The 21566-nt window shown below is 33.8% G+C and overlaps 3 protein-coding genes and 1 non-coding gene across 5 annotated transcripts; 2 read left to right on the top strand and 2 right to left on the bottom strand.

The window, feature by feature from the left end:
• Window positions 1-99: 99 nt before the first annotated feature.
• Window positions 100-1075, bottom strand: LOC120140719. The gene is made up of 2 exons (XM_039155706.1): window positions 395-1075; window positions 100-285 (listed from the first exon to the last, which is right to left on the bottom strand). The coding sequence occupies exons 1-2, from the start codon at window positions 1022-1024 to the stop codon at window positions 259-261; spliced, it is 657 nt and encodes a 218-aa protein (XP_039011637.1). The 5' UTR covers window positions 1025-1075; the 3' UTR covers window positions 100-258.
• Window positions 1076-1182: 107 nt separating this feature from the next.
• On the top strand, window positions 1183-1255 carry TRNAR-CCU. Its single transcript has one exon. It is a non-coding gene; the product is annotated as a tRNA-Arg (tRNA).
• Window positions 1256-11733: 10478 nt separating this feature from the next.
• LOC120140951 lies at window positions 11734-13010 on the bottom strand. The gene is made up of 2 exons (XM_039155931.1): window positions 12390-13010; window positions 11734-12303 (listed from the first exon to the last, which is right to left on the bottom strand). Exons 1-2 carry the CDS (start codon window positions 13008-13010, stop codon window positions 11734-11736), a joined length of 1191 nt encoding a protein of 396 aa, XP_039011862.1.
• A 3172-nt stretch (window positions 13011-16182) lies between these two features.
• Window positions 16183-20098, top strand: LOC120140610 (MADS-box transcription factor 23-like). Of its 2 annotated transcripts, none has more exons than XM_039155575.1 (7): window positions 16183-16658; window positions 18909-18987; window positions 19314-19375; window positions 19461-19560; window positions 19654-19695; window positions 19812-19853; window positions 19976-20090. In XM_039155575.1, exons 1-7 carry the CDS (start codon window positions 16477-16479, stop codon window positions 20081-20083), a joined length of 615 nt encoding a protein of 204 aa, XP_039011506.1. In that variant the 5' UTR covers window positions 16183-16476; the 3' UTR covers window positions 20084-20090. The 2 variants fall into 2 exon arrangements, with proteins under 2 accessions (XP_039011506.1, XP_039011505.1); XM_039155574.1 differs by having other exon boundaries at window positions 16190-16658; window positions 19812-19895; window positions 19976-20098.
• The last annotated feature ends 1468 nt before the right edge of the window (window positions 20099-21566 follow it).

Raw genomic sequence — 21566 nt, 5'->3', positions numbered from 1 at the left:
TACTTGACTTTAGACTCAATTAATTTTATTCGAACTTGTTTTCAAGTTGTAAATTAAACAACTAAAAAAAACTGACCGAACATACATACAAACAATAAATATCAAATCCGATTGAGCAACATGCTGATCCCCAACAATACCTTGTGAAATTCTCAAATAGATACGAAAGCGTAAAATTAACTTTGGAAATGGTGTAATGTGTACATCTTGGGTAGTGAAAGCTCCAACTCTAGGGATGTTCGAAGACAAGACTTCCATTTACCGGCAACTATGGGGCACTTGAAACTGCAGCACAAGTCGATGACAGAAGGGAAATCCTTTTGAGAATTGATGAACTACACCGACATTTCATTATATGCAACCTGGTTCTCATTGTGAGTCATGAAACACTCACCCGTTCCAAACCCTGACGAGCAACGGTTGAGTCAGGCTCCACCTTAATCGCCTCTTCGAATGCCTTCCTAGATTCTTCCTTCATCCCTTTTAATTCGTAACAAACACCCAGAAAACAAAACGCCTTTGTTTTCAACTCACTCTCACTCACCTTAACAGCCTCCTCCAAATCCGTGACGGCCGAGTCAACTCGCCTTTTCTTATTAACAGCCAACTTCAACTCAGCCCTCCTCACCAGCGCCTCCACGCGTTCCTTCTCCGAGAGTGACTTCACGCGGTGCGAAGCCAACGCCAAATCCAGCGATCTGAGAGCGGGTCCCTTGTGTCCCAATAAGTCGAGAGCTAGGGATTTGAGAATGTAAGGATTTGGGTCCTTCGGCGAAAGAGAGTGGGCTTTTTCGATTTCGGCTATGGCGGTTTTAGCTAGGGTTTGAGTTTGGTCTCTCTGGGGATTGGATTTGGCTCGAGAAAGAAGCTGGGTAGCTCGGATGAGATGGCGTTGGGTTTGGGTCGTGGCTCGATGATCGGTTCGGTGCTTGGTTACGGTTTGTTTGGGAACGTATCGAATCGCGAAGACAATAGCCAGTGTTAGTAACAAAATTGCCGCATGTATAATAACGTCCGTCGCCATTTCCACTTCTCGAGCTTTTGCAAAGGATTGGGGTTCTTTTTCTACGGTTTATCGATTCTGAACCAGATGTAGATTTTTTAGAGGTCTAATGACATTTGGCCGAGTATATCTATACAAGAATTTACAAATAACAAATAATAATTTTATTAGCAATCAAAGCGCTTGTAGCTCAGTGGATAGAGCGTCTGTTTCCTAAGCAGAAGGTCGTAGGTTCGACCCCTACCTGGCGCGGTTTTTGCGCCCATGACAGTTGGCAGCCTAATATTATATCACCAACAGAGGTTGCAACAATACCCGACCCGACCGAACTTGGATAGAAACCCAAGTCCGACCAATAAAAATTCAACAAAATACCTAGAAAAGGTTAACTGATGGTGCAAAAAATACCATATTTATTTTCTTCACCAATGGTTGAGTCAATGCTCAGTAGGTCTGAGTAGATTTGATCCATTTTTTAGGAGAATAAATTGGCATATTTTGTTTAAGGTTGTGTACTAATTTTCAAAAGGTTCACTTTTGATTGAACTACATTCCTGAAGATAAAAAACACTGTTGCAAAGACTTGAAGCTCGTAGGTTGCATCATGAAAATCTTCTTACCCCAACTAGGAGATTTATTCGGGATAAGGTCTTCAGTACAACTTGAAGTCTATTTCTCAAATAATTCTAGATTTAATCAGTAAAATTTCATATCCTTCCAGGACTATTCAATAACAATCACACATGTTGTCTTATAAGTTCTCTGTAATTATCAACTAGTTTGTTAAGAAAATATATATTTATTGTTTTGCATAAACTAATTTACTTGAAGAATATTATTATAAGTGTGTTCTGTCACAACAAAACAAAGGTTTAACGGTATTTTTTTTAATACCTATAACGGTATTTTTAAGCGCTGTTAAAAATATTTGCGACGATACGAAAAACGTTACAAGAAACGCCATTATAATATTTGAAAGTTCAAATCGAGACTGATAGGGAGCCACCAAATCTAATGACATGGCATAAAAAAGAAAGAAAAAAGATATAGATGAAGGAGAAAATGCTTTAAGAAATGACAAAGGGAGAAAATAAAAAGTTAGATAAAGAGACTTAAGAAGGGGATTGATGGCAGGTACTAATGTCAACAACGACGACTTTGGTTGATATAAACTTCGGATTTTATTTTTATTTTTTTATAATAAGAAAGATTTACTTTTAATATGTCACTGATGATTACATAATTTGTTAATGTATTAAATTTAATATACAAAAATGTTACATGATAAAAAAATACATAAATGTCATACTTGATGCATGGATGATGAAAGCATAAAAAAAGGCAACAGATCTCTCTATTCCTTTGAAAGAGAAGAAAAAGTAGGGCAAAATCATCCTTTTTTCATGGGTGGAGAAAAGATTTGAGAGTTATGATAAAGTTCATGTGACATAGCCTCTTCGTTTATTTTATTCATTTATCCCTCTCTCTTCCCAACTTCAAAAATCTCAAAGTGTTAATGTCTGCAATGGTGGAATTAGTCAGAAAAGTGATTGTTGGGATGATAAATTAATGGGAACTTGTTCATCTTCACAGACACTCCTTCCCCCCCCCCCTTGGTTTATGTTCATCTATCATTTGTTGATCATTGACACCTGGCTAAGCTCGTTTATCTATTTCCTTGTATTTTGTGATCTTCTTGACCTATGAACCCTAGCCCTAGTTTTCTAGTTTGAGGGCTTTGCTTCTCTGGCAAAGGTTTGTGGAATCTTATTGGTCAGGTAAATCCCATTCACATGGCCATTAACCAATGGCAAGTTGTGTTTAGTGACACCTAATTATAATGATTATCTGTAACTTTAAACGACCCCTCCACCTAAACCTCAATTATGTACTTTAATTAATCATAATTTAAGTTTTTTTTTATAAATTGCTTTTATTATCCAAGGAATCATAGTCAATTACAGACTCAAAAACCAATCAACCGATTTCAACACAACATATGAACAACAAACAAAACAAAAGAATGATCAGTTAATCTATACCCCAAGCATTACAAAGATTAATATTTACATTCTCTAATCGGTTAACATTTCTACCTCTAAGTTGAATCCCTATTATCTCCTTGATAGCTTTGAGGATTTCTTCGGGAGATCTTGAGCATCCTTATAAAATTCTCTTGTTACGTTCCTCCCACAAGGTATAGATAAAAGCACACCACGAGAGCTTTAAAATGGTGGTGAGAAGGGATTTACCTCTCCATGAATGGCTAGCTTGAGTAATCATATCGTCCCAAGACAAAGAGGACTTAATCAGTCCAGTAATAAGTAGAATATGATTCCAAACACAAGAAGCTAAAGAGTAGTCAAAAAATAAATGTTCTCTAGTTTCATGAGCTTCATTACATATAAGGCAATTAACATCATTGACTATTCCCATTTTATGCAATCGAAATCGAGTAGGGAGTCTATCCAATAGAGCCATCCATGCAATCACACTATGTTTAGGGATATGTAATGTAACACCCCAACCCGTACCCGACTTGAATACGAGTCCGAGATGTCACATTGATATTTTCAAAACCTTTACTCTTGTAAAAGTACTGAGCATTTGAATTTATATTAAGAAAATACAATCAAATATTATTCAATTGTGTTTGGTATAAAATTCTGATGATAAAAACGTGTTTATGAACTGTGAAATACGATATGAACAGTAATACAGTAACCTACTACAGTGATTTTCGTAAATTGTACATAACACTCGTGAAAAATTTAACAGTTCATTTCTTTGCATTTGTACTTATATAAATATGCTTAAAATATTACAAAACTCGATCAGAGCATAAATACCTAATTTACCTACTTTATTTACATGCCAACCTATTTATCACATAATAATACATACTGTGTAATTTACTTCTGATCTGGTCTTTGAGCAGAGATATGTTGTTACTTTGAACTTAGCTTTGATCCTTCTGCTTCTCAGTACCTACGTGTAAATCACTTACACGCTAAGTCATAGACTTAGTGAAGCAAAACATAATAATAATAATGCATTTCTCATAAATATAAACATTCAATCTATGAATTCAATCGAATCGCATATAATTCAGTATACATGATAACCTGAGATAATACAAGTACTTTTAATACCTTTTTATCGTATAAATACATATATCGAACATTTCTCTACATACCATAGAACACATATACTACTTCACAACAAAACATACATAGTAGCAAATCAATTTATTTATTTACTCTCTGTAAAGACCATGTATTAGCCCATGTATACTTTTGAGAACTTAAGGTATGTGAGTACATTGAGGTTGTGCACCACTATGCTGTCACAACAGCTCGATCAATGTCCCGAAGGACCAGTCCATAGATTCCGAAGAACCTAGGTAATCAGTCCATATGTCCCGAAGAACATAGGTAAACAGTCCATATGTCCCGAAGAACATAGGTAAACAGTCCATATGTCCCGAAGAACATAGGTAAACAGTCCATATGTCCCGAAGAACATAGGTAAACAGTCCATATGTCCCGAAGAACATAGGTAACCCTCGACCCTTGGCATGCCAACTATACCCCTAGCTCTCATATCACATAACATGGGCATTATCATTTATGACCGTTCACATTACTTATTCATATTCTTACTCTTATAAACACATATCTTTTCATTTCAGTCACGTATCACATGTACGTGTAATCCTTGATCTCATAATCACATGTTCATTCTTTTCTATCACATACCAAATGTATGTGTAAGCACATATCTAATATCATATGTTGCATTTTCATGTAAGCATGTAAATCATGTAACATATAAACATACATCCATTTCTATGTACTAATGCATACAGAGTAATCACATAACATTATATAAGTTACTTCTTACCATAGTAACTCTATCATTGACTCATCGCAAGCCAATGTTTGATCAATCACACAAATACAATTTAAATTGCACTCACCTTAGCCTTGCTTTGATTCGATTATTCCGGAACTTGTTTAGGCTCAATATCTACATAAATATATCATTTCAAAACAACTATCAGAAGCCTAAACTTTAAACTTGATGTTAATAACTTAAATCGGTTTAATGAATCGAATTCTATATTTTCATTTAGGGGGAATCGATACCCCCCCAGGGGAATCGATACCCCCTGAACATACTGGAATTTTTCGTTCAAGAGGGGGAATCAATTCCCATTCATAGGGTATCGATTCCCTCTACCCAGAAATTATATTCTAAGCTCGAAAATCATCAATTTTCAACTCAAACCTTCCTATTTCACTTCCTTTAATACTCCTAACTTTAATACACATACTTAAACTTATTTCTATTCCATAATCACTTCTTTAACTTCCAATCTAGTCACTCCTATGTAATTGCAAAAATTATACTAGTTTTGCAACATGTTCAAATTCCTATTCTAACACTTCCTATCCCTTAATTAACTTGATGACAAGTCAAATTCAACTTTCAATTCTCAATATAAACTTTATTTCGATATTTCATTCAAAAACTCCAAATCATTAAATCCTCATAAACTCTTCATTTTGTTGTTTTAAAGCAAATTAATCCTTCCTTAATCTTACTTAGCATCTAATAATCAAAACTAAACTTAAATTTCAGCACATAATCAGCTCAAGAGAAACTCACCTTTGCTTGGCTTCACACGTGGAGAAGAGAAAATGAAGAAGAAAAGAGAGAAGAGATTTTTCTGGAAATCTCCCATCCTTATCCATATATATATATCATTTAATTATAATTTTCAAGTCTAATGACCATTTTGCCCTTTAATTCTTTGGATAATTACTATAAACTTTTAGGAAATATTTATGAACAAATCATTAAACTATTAAACTATTACACTTTAATCACCATATTCTGAAATTTTACAATTTTGGTCACTAACCCGTATTTTGGGATGTTACAAATCTCCCCCCCTTAAGAAAATTCGTCCTCGAATTTTCATTGCACCAGGAGATAAGATATTGTCTACACATCTCCAATGCATTTTACTTTAACCTTTCTAAAATCCATATACTGTAACTCATTATAATACTGGTTTATTTTCAATCTTACTTCAACTTCATTGAATAACAATTCATAAATTTAGTAAGAAATTAAATTCTCCGAATTATAATGGAACACTTTCAATATATCTACTGATCCACACACTGTACCCTAATAAATTTGTCACTGTCATATTACTATGAATAATTTCTAATTGAATTCTCAATTCTTTCACCCATTTCCTACTAATATATGAACAAACAAGCCTAAATCAATCATTATCATAATATATATATTTCACACTTGAAAGATACCTGCTATTATCTCCGGATCATCAAAATCTTCATTGGTATTAATATTATACATTCGAGCAGTGGAGCGTATTTCTTGTTGAGTAGAAGATTCAGGTTGGCTCCTACCTCTTCCTCTCCCTCTCCCTCTCCCAGGTATCGTAGCAGATCGTTCCGACTGTACTGGTTCTCCTTTCCCCAATGGGCAATCTCTCACAAAATGTCCCATTTCACCACATCGGAAACAAGCTCCGGATTCTACCCTACATATTCCACCATGATATTTTCCACAAGTCTGACAATGTCTCTGTTGGGTTTTGTCCTCACCAAACCCTACTGATTGGGTCTGTCTAGCTTTCCTCTGATTTGATTCTCTAACGGAGGATTCTATCAATCCAGACCTTGCCTGAGACTGAGTACCAGAATCTCTACCCCTCTTGGGTGGTGCAGAACTCGATAAAGCCCCGGTTCTTTTAGATGATTGGGTTCTTTGATCCCCAAACCTTTCATCCTGAGCTCTCTCTAGAGCTTTAGCACGATTTACTACTTCTTGAAATGAGGACAAGTTCAATACTATTAACATTTCTTTCAACCTTGGGCGCAAGCCCTCTACAAACCACTCACACACATCCTTCTCTGTTGGGATCAACTCAGCCGCAAAACGACTTAACTTATTAAACTCGCATTCGTACTCATACACTGTGCGATTCATCTGTTTCAGATTCAAAAATTCTTGCTTCATTTGACGGATAAATTGGTCTCCTATATACTTATGCTTAAACTCTTCTAAGAACAAAGACCATGTCACTTGATCATTGGTCATTCTCAAAGTGACATTTGTCCACCAAATTCTCGCTTGCCCACGAAGCAAGGAGACCACTCCATCTAACTTCTCTACATTAGAACAGTGGAGTCCATCTAACATAATTTTTACATCATTAAGCCAAAGGTCCGCAGCAACAGGACATTCTTCGGCTTCACCTTTAAACTCTGTAGCTCCTAAACCCTTCAACTCCTTTGCAACATTCATTCTTGGAGTAGAAGTAACAGGAGGTTGATAACGCGTCAATACCGCATCTAATGTTCTAAAGAACACATCTTGATCAGTTACAGGCACTCCAGAAGGTGTCTGTTCTTCACCTTGCCTGGCCAGGGCAGGTGAATTACTGCTCTCAGCGGGCCGATCATCTCCCGCTTGACTTCTATAACTATCATGTCCGGACATCTATTAAGAATAAACATATCGTTCTATTAGCAAAACAACATACTCATTACTATACCAGATCAGAAGTTTTCACTATTTTGTTGGCATGTACACATTATAAGACACCCTAGACTCTTGTTTATGCCGAGAATCGGCTAAACCGTAGCTCTGATACCATTAAATGTAACATCCCAACCCATACCCGACTTGAATACGAGTCCGAGATGTCACATTGACATTTTCAAAACCTTTACTCTTGTAAAAGTACTGAGCATTTGAATTTATATTAAGAAAATACAATCAAATATTATTCAATTGTGTTTGGTATAAAATTCTGATGATAAAAACGTGTTTATGAACTGTGAAATACGATATGAACAGTAATACAGTAACCTACTACAGTGATTTTCGTAAATTGTACATAACACTCGTGAAAAATTTAACAGTTCATTTCTTTGCATTTGTACTTATATAAATATGTTTAAAATATTACAAAACTCGATCAGAGCATAAATACCTAATTTACCTACTTTATTTACATGCCAACCTATTTATCACATAATAATACATACTGTGTAATTTACTTCTGATCTGGTCTTTGAGCAGAGATATGTTGTTACTTTGAACTTAGCTTTGATCCTTCTGCTTCTCAGTACCTACGTGTAAATCACTTACACGCTAAGTCATAGACTTAGTGAAGCAAAACATAATAATAATAATGCATTTCTCATAAATATAAACATTCAATCTATGAATTCAATCGAATCGCATATAATTCAGTATACATGATAACCTGAGATAATACAAGTACTTTTAGTACCTTTTTATCGTATAAATACATATATCGAACATTTCTCTACATACCATAGAACACATATACTACTTCACAACAAAACATACATAGTAGCAAATCAATTTATTTATTTACTCTCTGTAAAGACCATGTATTAGCCCATGTATACTTTTGAGAACTTAAGGTATGTGAGTACATTGAGGTTGTGCACCACTATGCTGTCACAACAGCTCGATCAATGTCCCGAAGGACCAGTCCATAGATTCCGAAGAACCTAGGTAATCAGTCCATATGTCCCGAAGAACATAGGTAAACAGTCCATATGTCCCGAAGAACATAGGTAAACAGTCCATATGTCCCGAAGAACATAGGTAAACAGTCCATATGTCCCGAAGAACATAGGTAAACAGTCCATATGTCCCGAAGAACATAGGTAACCCTCGACCCTTGGCATGCCAACTATACCCCTAGCTCTCATATCACATAACATGGGCATTATCATTTATGACCGTTCACATTACTTATTCATATTCTTACTCTTATAAACACATATCTTTTCATTTCAGTCACGTATCACATGTACGTGTAATCCTTGATCTCATAATCACATGTTCATTCTTTTCTATCACATACCAAATGTATGTGTAAGCACATATCTAATATCATATGTTGCATTTTCATGTAAGCATGTAAATCATGTAACATATAAACATACATCCATTTCTATGTACTAATGCATACAGAGTAATCACATAACATTATATAAGTTACTTCTTACCATAGTAACTCTATCATTGACTCATCGCAAGCCAATATTTGATCAATCACATAAGTACAATTTAAATTGCACTCACCTTAGCCTTGCTTTGATTCGATTATTCCGGAACTTGTTTAGGCTCAATATCTACATAAATATATCATTTCAAAACAACTATCAGAAGCCTAAACTTTAAACTTGATGTTAATAACTTAAATCGGTTTAATGAATCGAATTCTATATTTTCATTTAGGGGGGAATCGATACCCCCCCAGGGGAATCGATACCCCCTGAACATACTGGAATTTTTCGTTCAAGAGGGGGAATCGATTCCCATTCATAGGGTATCGATTCCCTCTACCCAGAAATTATATTCTAAGCTCGAAAATCATCAATTTTCAACTCAAACCTTCCTATTTCACTTCCTTTAATACTCCTAACTTTAATACACATACTTAAACTTATTTCTATTCCATAATCACTTCTTTAACTTCCAATCTAGTCACTCCTATGTAATTGCAAAAATTATACTAGTTTTGCAACATGTTCAAATTCTTATTCTAACACTTCCTATCCCTTAATTAACTTGATGACAAGTCAAATTCAACTTTCAATTCTCAATATAAACTTTATTTCGATATTTCATTCAAAAACTCCAAATCATTAAATCCTCATAAACTCTTCATTTTGTTGTTTTAAAGCAAATTAATCCTTCCTTAATCTTACTTAGCATCTAATAATCAAAACTAAACTTAAATTTCAGCACATAATCAGCTCAAGAGAAACTCACCTTTGCTTGGCTTCACACGTGGAGAAGAGAAAATGAAGAAGAAAAGAGAGAAGAGATTTTTCTGGAAATCTCCCATCATTATCCATATATATATATCATTTAATTATAATTTTCAAGTCTAATGACCATTTTACCCTTTAATTCTTTGGATAATTACTATAAACTTTTAGGAAATATTTATGAACAAATCATTAAACTATTAAACTATTACACTTTAATCACCATATTCTGAAATTTTACAATTTTGGTCACTAACCCGTATTTTGGGATGTTACATGTAAAGGGAACCATACTAGTCTTTGCCAAGGGGTTTTGTCACATTTCTCTCTAATTTCCTCCCAAATTGCTCGAATTTCCTTTGTTCCAGATAAGAAAACTACAGCAGCTTCTGTTCTTAATTTGAGCATTCGGTTTAAGGTCCAGCTGTGGCTAGAGTTTATATCGATTTGCCAGATGTCTCTATCTTTTAGAACATATTCTTTGATCCACGCAACCCAAATTGAACCTTCACCAGTAAGAACTTTTCTGATAAGGTTGATAATGCAGGCCCAGTTCCAGAATTTCAAATTTTTCAGTCCAAGACCGCATTCTGACTTCGATAGGCATATCTTGCACCAATAGCCGACTTATCGGATCCTTTGCAGAAAAATCTGGAACAAAGTTGTTCAATCTTGGCTAAGATAGCTTGTGGTAAAACCACTTGCCTACACCAATAATTCGCAACGTTGAAAAGAACAGCTTTGATGAGTTCTAACCGGCCAGCATAGCTCAAATGTTTACCAGACCAGAACAGAAGCTTAGTTTTGATTTTTTGGATCAGCTCTTCACAATCCTTGTCAGAAAGCTTTCTGGAGACTAAGGGAATTCCCAAGTATTTGACAGGAAAAGAACCGTGTTGAAACCAGTGGATTGATGGATAAAATCAATGATATTCCTTGGGATACCTGCTGAAAAGAAGTCACATTTCGATGCATTGAGTTTAAGTCCAGAAAGATCATAAAAAAATCCAGAACAGTACAGACTCCAAGGACAGATTCCAGATTTCCTTTGCAGAAAATTAACAAGTCATCTGCAAAAGATAAATGAGTGAGCTCTACTCTTTTGCATTTAGGGTGATAGCCAAATAACCCTCTAGTAGCAGCCAAATTGAGTAATTTTGAAAGCACTTTCATGGCAAGGACAAACAGAATGGGAGAAAGAGGATCTCCCTGTCTTATACCCCTGGTTCCCTTAAAGAAACCAATCAGGCTTCCATTAAAAGAAATGGAGAATCTGGCCTCCCTAAAACAAGCCTCAATCCAACCTACGAACAGCAAGGGAAAATCCAAAGCTTTAATAACAACATATATAAAGTCCCAGTGGAGAGTGTCAAAAGCCTTTTGAATGTCAATCTTCATGGTGCATCTAGGAGACATATTTTTCCTACTATAACCCTTAACAATTTCCTGGGCTAGAATTGTGTTGTCAACAATGTTCCTAGATTTAATGAAGGTTGTTTGGTTAAGTGTAATAATTCTTGGGATAAAACTATTGAGTCTTTTGACAATAATTTTAGTAATGACTTTGTAGATGACTGAACAACAAGAAATTGGTTTGAAGTCTTTGATCTTGCAAGGATTGGGAACTTTTGGTACCAAGACAATTGTGGTTGCATTGAAAGCATAGAGGAGGTCAAAATGCTTGAAAAAGGATTTAACAGTTGTAATCACATCAGTTCTAACAATAGACCAAGCAGTTTTAAAGAAGCATGGAGTGTAGCCGTCGAGCCCCGGAGCTTTATCATTAGCTTGACAAAAGACAACTTCTTTTATTTCCTCATCAGAAATGTCCTTAACTAGACTTGGGGATTATTCCATAGGCAGAACAGTTTAAAGGATGTCTTTCAAGAAGCCAGGGTCACTACTTTTGACATTAGGGTCAGGACTCCCAATTAGATTTGTGAAGTAACTGATAATTTCAACAGACATTGCATCAAAAAAATCTATTCTATTTCCTTGTTCATCAATAAGCACTCGTATTGTGTCCTTCTTAATTTTGGAAGCTACTGTAGGATGAAAGAATTTAGAACTCTTATCTCCTTCTCTGATCCATTGAACTTTTGCCTTTTGTTTAAGGAATAAAAGCTCCGTTTCTTGTAAGGTGATAAGTTCTTTTTGAAGAGTTAGATTCTTTTCGATAGCTTGTATTCCATTCAAAGAATTAAGCTGCTGGTTTTCGAGCTGAATTTGCTTATATTTGACCCTAGAAGAGATATAACTGAAGTAGGAATTGTTTAAGTTCTTTAGGGCAGACTTTAGCCTCTTCAATTTGAGAAATAAAATTTGCATAGGATTACCACTAGTAGGGATTTGCCAAGATTGAGCAACATTATCCATGAAACTTGGGTGGAGGGTCCAGAAGTTAAAGAACTTGAAAAGTTTAGGGTGATTAGTAGGAGCCTCTTTGGAAAGCCATACAAGAGACAGACAATGATTAAAATACCAGGGGGAAGAAATTCAACAAAATATTTAAGATATGTATTGACCCAAGAAGGATTTACAAGAACTCTGTCAAGCTTTCTTGCAAAATATGAGAGAATTTGCTTGTTGCTCCAGGTAAAAAGAGGGCCAAAATAGGGGTGATCATGGAGGAACAGATCTTGGGTAACATTTTGAAAGTCTTTCATATCAGAGGAGGAATGAGGACAATATTCAAAATTAGAGCTTTCGTTTGGCTGCAAAATTATGTTGAAATCACCACCAAGGATCCAAGGATGTTGACCAAAAATTCTATCCAACTCATAGAGATGTTGCCAGAGGTGTCTACGAGTGATAGCATCATTGCTGCCATAAACAACAGTGACAAAAAAAAGACTACCAAGGAAAAACCCCTTAGTTGAAATGGTCTGGTCAGAAGCATGAATGATGCTTAGGTCCAAGCATTTCTTCCATAAAATCCAGATTCTCCCATTAGTAGCATGCTCATAATTAGAACTAACATTCCAATTAGCAAGGGTGGAATCAAAAATATCCTTGGCTTTATCAGCTCTGACTCTAGTCTCAAGTAAGCATAAAATATCTACATTATTAAGGCTAGCTCTTTTAAGGACTCTAGCTTGTTTATGAGGATTGTTGATTCCTCTAACATTCCATAAGCTTAAAATCATTGGGAAGGTGAAACCAGAGAGCTCCCCTCACCACCAACTGAAGAACTTTTGACAATTCCTATTTTGTCTTTATTTTTCTTCTTAAGCTCCTTCATCAGTCCCGCAACTCCCAAGGAGGCAGACCTTACTTTCCTAGGAAGACTCTCAAGATTTAAAGTAGATTCATCAACTGAATTTAAAACATCAAACCCATTCTTAGAACCAGCTAAAATTGATTTTACTTTAGTAGGTCTTCCATGACCACGTTTAGGGATTAGAGGCTTAGGAGATTGATTCCCATCTTCAGAATTGTGACAAGAAGAATTGTGATGTGTATCAGAAGTTAAGTCAATGTTCACTTCGAGTGGCAGAGATGGAATAGCAGTAGACTCAAGACAATTAGCTTCAGGGGCAGGTTCAATCTCAGGAGCAGAAGATGATGACCCTAAGGAATTAGCATTCTGCTGTTGAGAATCAATTGGATGGTTTCCAGGATTTGCAGCTAATTGAAGATTACCATCTTTAGGATTATCAGTTTTTGATTCACCCTTTTTCTTTCATATTTAGGTAATCGCAAGAGAAGAAGATTTCGCCAAGCATGCCTTATCAGAATACCCAAAAACACTACATTTCTTACATCTTGGTGGCAACCATGGAATCTCCACATAAATAACATAGGTCTGGCCATTTTGAAGAACAACCTCAATTTGTCTAGGGATATCATCATTAATACCAATTTCCACACACAATTTAGCAAATTCTAGTCTAGTCTTTGTAGCAGTAACAGAGTACATAGATAAAGGGACTCCGTTTGCGCTAGCAATATAGCTAAGACCAATTTGGGAAAAAAGCTCAAGTGGAATGTTATACAAATGCACCCAAACAGAGATTTTTGATAAATCAAAGCTAAGTCGTTTAAGGTTCGTTTAGAATGTGCCATAGGCCATTCTCAAGCACCCAGTTTCTAGCTTCTTAAGAATTGAAAGAGAAAATATATAGGTTATTGTCAGCAATACTCACCTTTGTACAAGAGCCATTAAGGGCCTTCTTTCATAGGTTGTTAATGATGCGCTGCAGTGAGTTGAAATTTGGGGATGGACCGAGAAATTGACCCATTAGGGATAGATTCCATTCAGCAGAGCCAGCTTCCAGGATCTCTGAGGGCGGATGAACCGTGGGAACTCCATCGCATATTTTTGGAGGGAAGTAACTTAGGGATTGGCCGTTAGAGCTTCCAAAAAGCTTCCTCCAGTCCATCTTCAACACAAAACCGTCTATTAGATGAAGACAGAGAAAAACCGTGAGAAGGAACAGTAGAACCACCAGAGAACCGACGGAGGGCACGACGGAAAGGCCCAGATACGTTAGACCTGCTAACGTGCGCCCAGAGATAATTACAATGTATAACTTTTGTTGTATAATTACAGTATAACACATTTATTCTTAAACATCATAAAGTTTTTTGGATTTCATTAATAAAAATAAATGAATGAATTAGAATATAACACACCCAAGCATAGAGAAAAAAATAATGACAATAGTCACTAAAAACTCATACAAAAACAAAAATATTAAAACGAAAGATACGAAGAAAAGTAAATTTTTCCCTTGAGAATGACTTCCAACATCAAAATAATTTAGTAACTTTCATAAAACTTCATTGTCTGTGTCAAACGAGACATTTTACGAAGTGATAAAGGAGTGGTGAGTGAATCAAATTATATGACATGATGATTAACTATACAATTCTTATTATATAGACAAATAACATTTTACCAAAAAGAAAATCTGACTACACATGACTATTGATAAAGTAACCAGAAAATAAATGTCGCGAGAGTCTTTGTGCGAGTACCAAAACGACCGAAAAGGTATTAAAAAACGTACCAAAAATCATAAAGGTCGTGTCATAAAAACAAAGAAAATACATACCACAAAAACAAAAGAAAAAGACATGTCACAAAGAGTGATTTTTATTCAAAATTGAATAAAACACAAGGAATTTTTTTTACTTATAATTATCTTTTTAAAAAAATAAAATTGAACCAACTAAGTTTTTACTAGAAAAAAACTATATAAAAAAGAGAAAAAAGAGAATTATATAAAGGTTTTGGTCCGTCTAAATACCAACTAAGAAAGCTTGCTAGAACCAAGAGAATGTATAATAAGCCTTCTACAATTTTCCATATTTGGAAGCTTCGATATTAACCTCTCCGACTCCAACATTTTGTCAGGAAATTAACTCCAATTTTATAGTTATAATTAGAAACGACATTCACATAGGTTAATTTTACCCGTATATATATTTTTTCAAAAATTATATTTAAAAATAATATCTTCTTACAATTATTTATTAAAATAATATTTATTTATTAAAATTTTAGAAAATATGAATAATTGGACGCGATATTATGTATATAACACAAACTATAGAAGTACATAACTGGTTTAAACTTAATTTTATTGATGTTGAAGGATATATATATATATATATATATATATATATATATATATATATATATATATATATTGTTAAAGATCGAAATGAAGAAAAGAGAAAGTGAGAGAAAAATGATTTTCTTGAAAAAACACTTACTTAGATTTTAAATAATATAGATATATATCGTTAAAGATCGAAATGAAAAAAAAATAAAGTGAGGAAAAATGATTTTAAAAAAAAAATACATATACAAACATGTGGTACATGTCAAAAATAAATGTTAACATATGTATAAATCGAAGTGACGACTATATACGTCTGAGTTTTTATCTTCAATCATTCAATAATATATTTTAAAGATTTACATCTAAATATTTAAAAAATTAATATTTAAGAAAATTATAAAGAAAACCTTGTTAAGTTAACGATTATATTGATTTGTCCATTTAATAATTTAAATAAAAATTAATTTTATCAAATTAAACAGAACCATAAGAAAAAAAATAAAATTTACCAATTAAGTATTTAAAATACTACATTCCCAAAATATCGAGCTCGAAATCTAACTAAGCTGGAAGAACTTTATATATATATAACCGCAATCTGAGATAATTAATATATCTATTTGTTTACACATAGTTCCAACTGTCACTGACCTATTCGAGCAACGGCGCCATGAAAATACTAAAAGAAAATTGGGGGAAAAAAAGGAAAGAAGAAGACACGAAAATCTACCTTCTTGCCCTAAAGTATTTCGAGGGACACCAAATACTCCAAGTCCAAAGCGTTCAACAGATGGAAGTTTTAAACCTGAAAAACCAACCCCATTAACCCACAAAGTGAAACCCACTTTTCACTACATAAACCTCTCTCAGCCCTGTCATTGATGATTATTTCCTAAAGCTTTTCATTGGCTTAACCCTGTAACCTCTTATTCCCATCCTCAGAATCAATCTCTACTTTTCCTTTCATTCACTAAGATTGCCTTTTAAATCTTTCTTCTTTGTTGAACTGTAGAAGAAACCCTAGAAGAAGAAGAAGAAGGATATGGGGAGAGGGAAGATTGTGATTCGAAGGATCGATAATTCAACGAGCAGGCAAGTAACCTTTTCAAAGAGAAGGAAGGGTTTACTTAAGAAGGCCAAAGAGCTTTCCATACTGTGTGATGCAGAAGTTGGCCTTGTCATCTTCTCCAGCACCGGAAAGCTCTATGAATTTGCTAGCACCAGGTTTCGTTTCTTATCCTCCGTCAATGTGTTTCCTTCGACTTTCTAGCTTTCACGATACAGATAACCATCAAACCAAACCTGAGTTATACGTTTTACCATAGTTTCAATGTCCTTTCCTTAATCTTTTTTTTTTCTATTTATGGCCTAATTTCCTGGTCTTCTTTTTTAACCAATGAAAAACCGGAAATAGGGATATATTCATACTGAATCTGATGTTTATCTATTGGATCATAAGCTGTACCTGCGATGAAATTGTAAGAATAAAAAGGGTTAATTACTAGATGGGATAAGTTGGTGAGATATGAAGGATAAAATGGATGATTTGATTTGGACTAGTTTCTGCAATAATGGAGAGATATGAAGGATTAGTTGGTGCTTCTTCTTTGTATGATCATCAACAAGGGAAAATAAAAAGAACTTGACTGCACTATTGGGAAGATTTGGTTTCAATTTCTAGTATATAGTCCATATTTTAATCACCTCTTTTAATAGAAAATCCCACACTCAAGTTCTTTTATGATGCTTGGTGCCGATGATTCTTCTATTTCAACTTGTTAAAACTGTTAACTTTACATGATTGTTCATGTTTAAATCAATTATCATTGCATGCTTGGCATTGAAGTCAAAATTATACAGCTATACCTTTAGTCGAAATCTCATGGTTATGCCTTTATGCCTTTTACCTTAGGATAGTCATAAACATGTTTAATTCTAGTTTTGCACATATTGTATGTGTTTTTAATATATTAAAAAAATTATCAACAAATATTATCATCTCATACTATTAAAAAAAATTCAATCTCTTACATATAGTATAACTATACCTTTTAATCTTATATATATAAAGATTATAACCACAATATGAATCTAAATGAATAGTTGAAATTAAAATTTTATTATTCTGGCAACAACAAAAAAATTCTAAATTCGAAAACCAATTTGTAAAAGTACATATATGCATCCACTACTAAAGTTTAAGACTCCAGCTAGGGAAAAAAATCCAAGTTGGATCATTTGACAAAATATACAATATTGTAGTTCAGTTTAGCATTTCTTAGCGTACATTTCCACTCTATTTTGAAAATCGGACCGGACCGGCCGGTTCAACCGGGAACCGTTGCTTAGTCCGGTTCAATCTAAACCGGTTGAACTGCTATTAGTGAACCGGTCAGAATCGTTGAACCGTTCGAACCGGACCGGTTGAAAACCAGAAAAAACCGGGATTTTTGTTTTTTTTAAAAAAAATAAATTAAACCAAACAACGTCGTTTGTTAAACGAGCCAAGTCGAATTCGAGTATTGCTGAGCTCGACTCGAACTTGAAAACTTTAAAAGTAAGCTCAACTCAACTCAAACTCACAAGCTAAAAATTATCAAGTTCAACTCAAACTCGAAATATAATATTGAAACTTGAACTCAAAAAGGCTTGAACTCAAAAAAAATTAGAAGCTCGATTGAAGCCTAAAATTCGAGCTTGATTTTGAATATCAAATTACCTCTATTATTTATAGAAGTTAGTTGTGATGCGCTTCTATGTTTCTTAGCAATGTGAGATTGTTTTGTTCTCATATTTTTTCTCTTTAGACTTTTGGGATGCTCTTCTATGTTTTTTAGCCATGTGGGATTGTTTTTAAAAAAAATTAAACCAAACAATATTATTTTGTTATGATTTTTTTAACTCCAAATTTATTTTTTAATTATATTTATTATTTAATATGTTTTACCTTAAATATTATGTTGTAGTTCATTTAAATCATTTTGTTTCACTTGATTTTATGGTTTTTAACTTATATATGTTATAACTTGCTTTGAATATGACTTGTGATATAAAAAATTATTTTTTATTAAATATTTTTGGTATTTTTATTTAATTTTTTAAATAATTATGACGTCGTCCTGTTCTTCCGACCGGTCGGACCGATTCGACCGGTTGAACCAGTGAACCGTTAGCATGACCGGTTCGTTAACCGGTCCGGTTCTGAAAACCATGCATTTCCATAATAAGCAATGTTTTAGATATCGACCATTCATTTAGAGAACCTCAAATCTTCTCGATATGGAAAGTTCATTGTGAACTTAAAAAATAATTTTAATATATTCAAGTATATTAATGGTATATAATTGCATGTATTATTAATATAAATTAAAGGATGATATATCAGGAAAAATGTTGCCATCATTTAGACATTTATTTTTTTGTTCATTGAGATATTTTCTGACACAAAGATGGTGTATACTTTGTAAATAGCAGCATGAAATCAGTTATTGAAAGATTCAACGGCTTGAAAGAGGAACACCAACAGTTGTTGAATCCGTCGTCAGAAGTGAAGGTCAACTTCTCTACCACTTTTTACTACATACATAACAGGTTCTTCTATACGATAGAGATGAAGATTCTGAAAGAAGATATATATTACATGGAATCTTGTTCTAATGGCAGTCTAACCTTAATCATGGCAAAACTGCAGCAATATATATATATATATATATATATGCATATAACCAATTTGTTCATATATATTTGGAGGATTGTACCACTGTACTCATACTGAATACGAAAACTTTCGGGAAAATAAAGAATCACAGAAACTATAATACCCAGGAGATGTTTTCATGTTCTAAATAAGCGTAAGATTTGCTGTTTATTTCTCGACAGTTCTGGCAAAGAGAGGCTGCAATCTTGAGACAACAAGTGCAGAATTTGCAAGAAAACCATCGGTATACCAGTTCTCTCATAGCATAAAATTCCATAATATTACTTCCGGGGATTGTTTAAACAATCTTATAATCTGATACAAACCAGGCAACTCATGGGTGAACAGCTTTACGGTTTGAGAGTTGAAGAGCTGCAGAATCTGGAGAACCAGCTGGAGATGAGTTTGAAGGGTGTTCGCATGAAAAAGGTAACAAAAAACCCAGTTTTTAAAGAAAATTTCAGGCATAATATTATGGCAATAATGAACTTGACACATGCTGCATGTAAAAAAAAATTGCAGGAACGTATCTTAAGTGATGAAATACAAGAACTAAGTCGAAGGGTATTTCCAAAACAACACTATCTGAGTTTTCATTTACATTGTTATTCAAAATAAAATCATTTCCACTGTTATACTTACATTGTGCCTTCATTTTTTCTTTTTCTTTTTTTTCTCAGGGGAACCTCATTCATCAGGAGAATGTGGAACTCTTCAAAAAGGTAAATCTTATTCGCAAAGAAAACACGGAACTATACAAGAAGGTATATCCATTATATTGATGGATTCAATCTTCTTAATTAATCATGTTTAATGAGTTAATCAATTAGGGTTTATGCTTCAGGTTTATGAAAATGGAAATGGCCTGAATTCATATGGTTTTGGATGCGGAGAGGGTTCAAATGTCCCGGTTCATCTTCAACTAAGTCCACCCGAAAGAGACAATGATTAAAGAGTAGTTCATCTTGCGTGAAGAATTTCCTTTCGAGAGAGCTGAATTGAAATGGTCTGTGGATTGTAATAGAACCACTAAATTTTCACAAATTCTATTTTACTATGGGTGAACAACTTAATTATTTTAATGTTAAAAAATGAATTGAATGAAATAAATTAAACTTAAATGGGCGGAATAAATTTATTTAAGTTAAATTTCTAAAAATAAATTTATCAATAAATTTGTTGACACTTTACGATTTTACTAATATAATAAAATAGAGATAAATATATTTTAAAAGAGATAATCTATGTTAAGACAACATTAATATTGAGATAATCATAAATATAAAAATAAAATAGAGATAAAAAAATAATTAAATGATAAAAACATTTTTCACCATTTCATTAAATAAAATAAAAAAAAATGAAACCTAGAACATAATCTGAACAGTATCTGGCAAAACCATATGGATCACAAACAGTTTCAAGCTTTCATTCAAAACCTTCAACAATGGCAGCCAACTTGCAGGGCTCATTCGACCCCACCATCTGCTCTTCAATTATTCTGCGACCATTATTAACAGATGAAGCTATTTTCCAGAAAAAAGAAAAAGAAATTAACACCGTTCAATCATTTCCAGAGTTTAAAAAACAGATCTTAAATAAATATATGAGTATGTTACAGGTAACAAAGATGACACCAACTTACAAGAAACCCAGAAAAAAAAAGAACCAAATAAAAATAAGCAAAAATTTTAATCATCTTGAAACAGTGGAGGGCAAATGCCCAGATTCTTGATGATGACAGCTTTCATCGAAATTCTGGGAATAGCTAACGGCGTCGTACTGAAACGACAATGGCTTCGATGATCGATAAATGCTTCTTTTCCCATCCTTTACCAGTCTTCTCAGCAGGTTTCTCCATCTCCGCCGTATCTTATCACTGTCACTAGCTTTTCTGCAATAATGGATGCGTGAGTATTCCAGTTCTTCGTGCACCGGGAAACACGACGGAGACATCGCATAACAGCCGGAAAAATAAGATGATTGCCGCCGGCAACTGAGATCTCTCCCCATTTCCGACATCCTTGCCTTGGTTGCTAGGCTTAGATTTATTGAATTTGGTGAATTCTAGTGTCTAGTGTATCTCATGCATTGAGAAGGATGTCCTCCTTTTATAAGTTTGAGCTATTATATATTTAAACACATTTGAATAAAATATATTAGAGTTCATCTAACTATATTCAAACGATATTTCGGTCATTAAATTTTTTAAATTATTAAATAATCAAATTGTAATAAAATAATTATTGTTATATTAGATTATATTTAATAATTATTTTATAGTTATTCAATAAATTTAATAATTATTTTATAGTGTTTTAAAATTTAATGATCAAAACAACTATTTAAATATTATTCAATGATTCTTGAAGTATTTTAACCAATAAATTTGAAGATATTAACTGATTGATAACATATAAATTTGTTTATTTATA

This window comes from Hibiscus syriacus, unplaced genomic scaffold, assembly GCF_006381635.1.
Source record: "Hibiscus syriacus cultivar Baekdansim isolate YM2019G1 unplaced genomic scaffold, ASM638163v2 tig00110788_pilon, whole genome shotgun sequence".
Lineage (NCBI taxonomy): Eukaryota > Viridiplantae > Streptophyta > Magnoliopsida > Malvales > Malvaceae > Hibiscus > Hibiscus syriacus.
Note: the sequence above shows the minus strand (reverse complement) of the source record. Positions and strands in the feature narration are given on the sequence as shown.